This window comes from Pseudorasbora parva, chromosome 14, assembly GCF_024679245.1.
Source record: "Pseudorasbora parva isolate DD20220531a chromosome 14, ASM2467924v1, whole genome shotgun sequence".
In the NCBI taxonomy this organism is placed as follows: Eukaryota; Metazoa; Chordata; class Actinopteri; order Cypriniformes; family Gobionidae; genus Pseudorasbora; species Pseudorasbora parva.
The window spans coordinates 686,411-694,555 of NC_090185.1; the positions used below are offsets into that span (position 1 = coordinate 686,411).

The window sequence follows — 8,145 nt, forward strand, 5'->3', positions numbered from 1 at the left end:
CCATGATGGCATAATGTGCATTTATACAACTATAATACAATAATGCGGCGACATAAAGAAGGACATTTACTTTTGATACTTAAGTACTTTAGAAAACAAATACTTCTGTACTTTTACTTTTTTACTTTTACTATTTAACCAGCGGTACTTTTACTCTTACTCATGTAATGAAGTTGTGTACTTTGTCCACCTCTGCGCAATGCAATAATTCCTTAAATTCAATGCATCCTGTTTGATTGGTCAATTCAAAACTCAGGAATCGGCCTTGGATTTTGTAACCAAATAGGCACAGAATCATCGTTCTTGAGTACATGCAACTTTATTAAAAATAAATTATGTGATACACCGACACACACTCTTGTCTTTGATATCTGTCCATTGAGAGACCTGTGTCAGACTAAGCGTGACAGGATGGCCTTTATAAACGCTCGCAGCTTCCGATGTCCCACGGCGAGGATGATGGGCGAAAGCGCGATGAAGGTGATGTTGGAGATGCGAGCCACGATGAGCAGGTACTGCACTGAAGATCCGCGGTTATAGTTGAAGTAGTTGACCGAGACGATACTAGCCCCCCAGGACAAAATGAAGAGGATGTTGAGCGCCAGGATCACCTGAGCAAACACACAGAGGAGTATCATTCTGAGGTTCTGAACTAAAAACAGCCTGATCGACTCATGCCTAACCCTGAACCAAAATCATGCTCAAACTTGTTCACAGGCAGTGTATGAGCTCCCACGGGACAGTGAACTACGCTTCCCACAGGATCATGGCCATCCGTGAAGATCATTAGCTCGGGAAATGACATCCTCATGGTATAATTAAAGTTTGGGTCTGGGACTGTCTTGCTCAGCAGGACAACATTCCTATCAGCCAGTCGGAATTTTATACTAGATTTGAGGGAACCAATGAAATCCATAATGGCCTTTCCGTTCATGTAACATTCAGGTCATCTATATTCTAAAGCCCTAATATATATATATATATATATATATATATATATATATATATATATATATATATATATATATATATACACACACACACACTCACCTAAAGGATTATTAAGAACACCTGTTAACCAATAAACAAACTGAATGTCAGAATGGGAAAGAAAGGTGATTTAAGCCGTTTTGAGCGTGGCATGGTTGTTGGTGCCAGACGGGCCGGTCTGAGTATTTCACAATCTGCTCAGTTACTGGGATTTACACACACAACCATTTCTAGGGTTTACAAAGAATGGTGTGAAAAGGGAAGAGCATCCAGTCTGCAGCAGTCCTGTGGGAGAAAATGCCTTGTTGATGCTCGAGGTCAGAGGAGAATGGGCCGACTGATTCAAGCTGATAGAAGAGCAACTTTGACTGAAATAACCACTCGTTACAACCGAGGTATGCAGCAAAGCATTTGTGAAGCCACAACACACACAACCTTGAGGCGGATGGGCTCCAACAGCAGAAGACCTCACCGGGTACCACTCATCTCCACTACACATAGGACAAAGAGGCGACAATTTGCACGAGCTCACCAAAATTAGACAGTTGAAGACTGGAGAAATGTTGCCTGGTCTGATGAGTCTCGATTTCTGCTGAGACATTCAGATGGTAGAGTCAGAATTTGGCGTAAACAGAATGAGAACATGGATCCATCATGCCTTGTTCCCACTGTGCAGGCTGGTGGTGGTGGTGTAATGGTGTGGGGGATGTTTTCTTGGCACACTTTAGGCCCCTTAGTGCCAATCGGGCATCGTTTAAATGCCACGGCCTACCTGAGCATTGTTTCTGACCATGTCCATCCCTTTATGACCACCATGTGCCCATCCTCTGATGGCTACTTCCAGCAGGATAATGCACCATGTCACAAAGCTCCAATCATTTCAAATTGGTTTCTTGAACATGACAATGAGTTGACTGTACTAAAATGGCCGCCACAGTCCCCAGATCTCAGCCCAATAGAGCATCTTTGGGATGTGGTGGAACGGGAGCTTCGTGCCCTGGATGTGCATCCCACAAATCTCCATCAACTGCAAGATGCTCTCCTATCAATATGGGCCAACATTTCTAAAGAATGCTTTCAGCAGCTTGTTGATCAATGCCACGGAGAATTAAGGCAGTTCTGAAGGAGAAAGGGTCAAACACAGTATTAGTGTGTGTTCCTAATAATCCTTTAGGTGAGTGTATATATATATATTAAATCTGTTGAGAAAACAAACCACAACTATTGATGACATCATCTTGCACTGGGGGGCGTATCCTTTTTTAAATCCGTGCATTAATACAGGAGAAAGCAATTGTCAAAGGTCTTCAAGGATGCAAATGTCACTCTGGTTTGGTTGTTTTTTTGTAATAAATACTAAGAGTTGGGTTAAGAAATTCATCTCACTTTAGCTGCCCGTCGCTCCGCAGGGATCCGGGACACGACCGGAGCATCCGGACTCTTGTTGGCGGCTCTTCTGGTCTGTCCGTGAGTGTAAAGCGTCAGCAGCGAGCCCAGGTTAGTGATGTTCATCAGGCAGATGGGAATGGCCTCATGGATCACCATGGAGGAGGTGGCGAAGGCCAAGCCGCTGTAGGCTGACGGGAAGTCCCAAATGCAGCCCAAAAGAGGCCGAGTCGTGCTGCTCACCAGCATCAGCGTCTGGATGAGGGGTTGAAATTTAAAGGGCTACTTAAATTTATGCTTAAAGGGCTACCATATGCTAAATTACTTAAACAGCAGTTTAGCATACGGCTTTGTATCAGTAGAAACCTGGGAGTATATTCGAATTATCGTGCTCTATTTAGTCTAAAGACTTCAGCCAGTAGAGGAGCTATCTCCACATGTTTAACCCGTCTGTGGGTGGTGGGATCGCACTCATTTATGGAAACGGAGCGGTGCGGAGCAAAGTCAGTGTTTCAACGTCTCAAATTAATTCCTATTAAAGTTAATCTTCCAAAGGCATGAAATGAAAATGCTCTAGACTGAACACATGCTGAGAACGACCTCTCTTACCACGCCTGCACTTACCTCAGCTCTCCTGATGAATGTAATCTGACTCCTGACTCTCGCTCGGCTCACTCACATCATATTGAACACACACATTCAGTTTTTAATTGTAGTGTCTGTTCTCTAACTGAACTGATTTTATGAAGATGAACGCGGTGGGCAAGTGATCCAGTAGGTGTGGCTGTGGGAGGGGCCTTGTAGGGCAGCGAAGCAATGCATTCTGGGAGTTGTTCTTTCATCCCCATGAGACAAAAATCTGTCTTTTCTCATTCTAGAAGGCACCAAATTCAACAATAATTTCACATTTCTACTACATTTGTGACCCAGTTTAACTACAAAGTTTAATGCTAAATCACTGAAGTAACCCTTTAAACGAAAGAAAAAGCAGTTCAATTAAGCCAATAAAGAGACAGACTGACCTCAGTGGAGTTCTCGTCGCCATTCTTGGAGAAGATGAATGCCGGGATGGAGTAGATCAGATTGAGGCTCCAGACAAGGCACAGCCCGAATATGAGGGATCGGGGGGGTCCGGGGTGGCCGTGAACATTCGTGATGGCCGGAGCGACACGACGAAGTGTCTGAAAGTGGAAGGCGCTCAGGAAGAACGTGGACCAAACGTTTGCAGAGCGAAGCCAAACCCAGATGCCCATCATGAAGCGACACCAGTTTTTATCGAGGAAAATCTGTGAGGAGAGAACAACTCTAGATCAGGGTTCCTCAGATCTTACACTGGAGGGCCAATCTCCTGCAGAGTTAAGCTCCAACCCTGATCAAACACACCTGCGCAAGCTAATCAAGGTCAAGTCAAGTTACTTATATCGCGCTTTTACAATGCCAATCATTTTAAAGCAGCTTCACAGTGTTAACAGGAAGATAATGCAACAGAATTAGATTTGTCTGTACAGTCGCTCTGGAGTAAACAGTGATGTTATCAGCTTATTTTAATTTATCATAGAGAGACAATGTTGGCAGATCTGTGATATTGTTGAATATTTAGGTGTCCCCAACTGAGCAAGCCAAGCTAAAGGCGACATTGGCAAGGAACCAAAACTCCTTCAGGGCCAGAATGGAGAAATAAATATTGGACCCACTTTATATTAGGTGGCCTTATCTACTCTGTACTAAAATTGTAATTAATAATTTGATACAATGCACTTATGGTGTACATACATGTTTTTACATTGTACTTACATTTTAAAAAATGCCTGCATGTAATTACGTCTGTAATTAATTTCTGTAGTTACATTTGTAATTACACAGCTGACACTTCCCTTACACCTAACCCTAACCTTAAACTCACACACACACCACACCTGTGCCTAACTCTACCCTTAAACTCACACACACACCACACCTGTGCCTAACTCTATCCGTATCCCACCTCAATATCAGCAAAAGTGCTTTGCAATATAATATGAACACAATAAGTACATTGTACTTACTTTTACATTAATTTAAGGAGTCCCTGCCTTGGTCTTGTTTTGGTCTCAACCACACAAAGTCTTGGTCTCAACCACACAAAGTCTTGGTTTTGTCTTGGTCTCAACCCCACAAAGTCTTGGTCTTGGTCTCAACCCCAAAAACTCTTGGTCTTGGTCTCAACCCCACAAAGTCTTGGTCTTGGTCTCAACCCCACAAAGTCTTGGTTTTGTTTTGGTCTTAACCCCACAAAGTCTTGGTCTCAACCCCACAAAGTCTTGGTCTTGTTTTGGTCTTAATCCCATAAAGTCTTGGTCATGGTCTCAACCCCACAAAGTCTTGGTCTTGTTTTGGTCTTAATCCCATAAAGTCTTGGTCATGGTCTCAACCACACAAAGTCTTGGTTTTGTCTTGGTCTCAACCCCACAAAGTCTTGGTCTTGGTCTCAACCCCACAAAGTCTTGGTCTTGGTCTCAACCCCACAAAGTCTTGGTCTTGTTTTGGTCTTAATCCCATAAAGTCTTGGTCATGGTCTCAACCCCACAAAGTCTTGGTCTTGTTTTGGTCTTAATCCCATAAAGTCTTGGTCATGGTCTCAACCACACAAAGTCTTGGTTTTGTCTTGGTCTCAACCCCACAAAGTCTTGGTCTTGGTCTCAACCCCAAAAACTCTTGGTCTTGGTCTCAACCCCACAAAGTCTTGGTCTTGGTCTCAACCCCACAAAGTCTTGGTTTTGTTTTGGTCTTAACCCCACAAAGTCTTGGTCTCAACCCCACAAAGTCTTGGTCTTGTTTTGGTCTTAATCCCATAAAGTCTTGGTCATGGTCTCAACCCCACAAAGTCTTGGTCTTGTTTTGGTCTTAATCCCATAAAGTCTTGGTCATGGTCTCAACCCCACAAAGTCTTGGTCTTGTTTTGGTCTTAACCCCACAAAGTCTTGGTCTCAACCCCACAAAGTCTTGGTCTTGTTTTGGTCTTAATCCCATAAAGTCTTGGTCTTGGTCTCAACCCCACAAAGTCTTGGTCTTGTTTTCCTCTTAATCCTACATAGTCTTGGTCTTGGTCTCAACCCCACAAAGTCTTGGTCTTGTTTTGGTCTTAATCCCACAAAGTCTTGGTCTCAACCCCACGAAGTCTTGGTCTTGTTTTGGTCTTAATCCTACAATGTCTTGGTCTTGGTCTCAACCCCACAAAGTCTTGGTCTTGTTTTGGTCTTAATCCCACAAAGTCTTGGTCTTGGTCTCAACCCCACAAAGTCTTGGTCTTGTTTTGGTCTTAATCCCACAAAGTCTTGGTCTCAACCCCACGAAGTCTTGGTCTTGTTTTGGTCTTAATCCTACAAAGTCTTGGTCTCAACCCCACGAAGTCTTGGTCTTGTTTTGGTCTCAACCCCACAAAGTCTTGGTCTTGGTTTAGGAGGTCTTGACTTCTCCACTGGTTCTTTTAAATGTATTCGAAATGCTGTTTTAGATCAGCATCTCAAGGTTTGTTCACAGGTCAACCAACAACCAAATCGAGGTTGAGAGAACACTGCACATTTTTTGCCAACCCTTTAAAAACCACTTAGCTTTAAATGTGGTACAAACGCCATAATTGTCCCGTACCTCCATGCCCATGTCGGAGACCACCAGAAGAGAGTTTCTCGCCAACGACACCATCAGGTTGGAGAACGCCATGTTGACCAGGATCAGGTCAGCGTTCCGGACGACTCCCGGATCCCGAAGAAGGCTTTCTCCGACGACTCCGATGACCGTAGTGTTCCCAATATTCCCCAGCATCACCAGAATCACGTATGAGGTGATGTAGAGGACGGAGGACAGCGTGCGCTGAGGGGCCATGTTTCTCTGATAACTGGACAATCCACTGATCGAAGCGCTTGAGCTTTTTCCAGCATTTATAAAGCTTCGCTCAGTGACGTCTCGTGACCTCATATATATATATAAATATATATATATATATATATATCAACCCAACACCATCCTGGTCCTGCTGCTGAAGATACCATGAGGGGCCGGTGAGATTCCACCAGAGATACAGAAGTATTGAGGGATTAGCCATTCCCAGCAGGCTAATTAAACCCTCACTAGTTAGCAGCCTAATTCATTAGCAAGCCCGCTACGATCCTGCGGGGCTTAATATCAAGGGTCCAAACGAACTCTTCCCTGATATAGCTGATAACATTATAAACACACGCAGTCATGCCGTTATTAAAAATCGTTTTATTTCAACTCTTCTGAAGGAGACTCAAAAATACACAGTATAAAATACGTTTTAGAAGCGGTTTCATCTGATTGGTCAGTTTTGGGCCACTCCCTCCCACACTTGATGACATCATCTTCGGCGAGATGAGCGTCCCTTTTCGCCGTTCTCGTTCGCGCTCCATCTGGCAGAGTCTGTAGAGAAGTGGACAGCGATGGAGAGGAGACGGATGGTCAGACAGACAGAGACAGACAAGCAGAGAGACAAACAGACAGAGAGACAGAGAGACAGACAGGCAGAGAGACAGACAGACAGAGAGACAGACAGACAGACAGGTGAAAGTATTGTCAGGTTATATTTGTTTGTTATATTGTTATACTATCGGCCCTCTGAGTCCTGTGACATCACTGTACTAACGCTATAAAGTGTCGGCCGATGACTACGCAGGTGAGTAATGCAATAATTGATAAATGGCAGAAGTAAACCTTGAGTTTTGTGTTTGAGAAAGAAGCAAAATTCGAAGTTTACTTGGGCCATTAATAACTGTTATTGTGTTACTCATCTGCGTAGTCATTGGACGTCACTTTGAAAGGTTTACGAGAACTCGCTACAGTAACGCAATAATAGACGTTATATGTTGGGCAACTCTACATTTTTAGCGTATAGCTCAACTGTGCGAAAGAAGCAAAACTCAAAATTTACTTGGGACTGTATTATCTCTTATTGTGTTACTCATCTGCTTAGTCATCGGCCAACACTTTGAAAGGTTTACGAGAACTCACTACACTAACGTAATAATGGAGGTTAAATGTAGGTCTGTACTATTTTTTGTGTGCATATTTCCCAACTGTGCGAAAGAAGCAAAACTCAAAGCATGCCTGGGCATTTATTGTCCATAATTGCGTTACTCATCTGTGTAGTCATCGGCCGACACTTTAAAAGGCTTACGAAAACTCACTACAGTAACGCAATAGAAGACGTTAAATGTTGGGCTACACTACGTTTTTCACATATTGCTGAACTGTGTGAAACAAGCAAAACTCGACATTTACTTGGGACTGTAACATCCGTTATTGCTTTACTCATCTGCGTAGTCATTAGCCGACACTTTGAAAGGTTTACGAGAACTCGCTACAGTGACGTAAAAATGAACGTTAAATGTTGGGCTGTAAAATGCTGCGTGAGCTCAACCAATCAGCATGTTCAGCGCCAAGTCCCGCCCTCGAAAGTTCCTGAACTTTGAAAAAGTACAACCTCGCGAGCAGGGCCGTTCGGAGGGGGAAATATTATTATTCACCCGGAAATTTTTTTAAACCCTACGGTCGAAACACACCGAGTACCAGCCCAAAGTTCCTGGGGAAAGTTCCCACGGTGGAAATACGGCTTATGAGTAACGTTAGGTACTACATTTGAATTTTAACGAACTTCGTGACCGTTAAAAAAGTACGTTCTATATAGTATGAATGAGTGCAGTATGAATGTAATCCGGACATATTACATCTGCCATGTTGTCGTTATCATGTGACCTAACAGTTCCGACCCTTCAC

General features: G+C 43.4%; 1 protein-coding gene across 1 annotated transcript; it reads right to left on the reverse strand.

Annotated features, from left to right (window-relative positions):
• Window positions 1-392: 392 nt before the first annotated feature.
• Window positions 393-6,237, reverse strand: LOC137040776 (olfactory receptor class A-like protein 4). The gene is made up of 4 exons (XM_067416548.1): window positions 6,004-6,237; window positions 3,399-3,662; window positions 2,377-2,631; window positions 393-611 (listed from the first exon to the last, which is right to left on the reverse strand). Exons 1-4 carry the CDS (start codon window positions 6,235-6,237, stop codon window positions 393-395), a joined length of 972 nt encoding a protein of 323 aa, XP_067272649.1.
• Window positions 6,238-8,145: the final 1,908 nt, after the last annotated feature.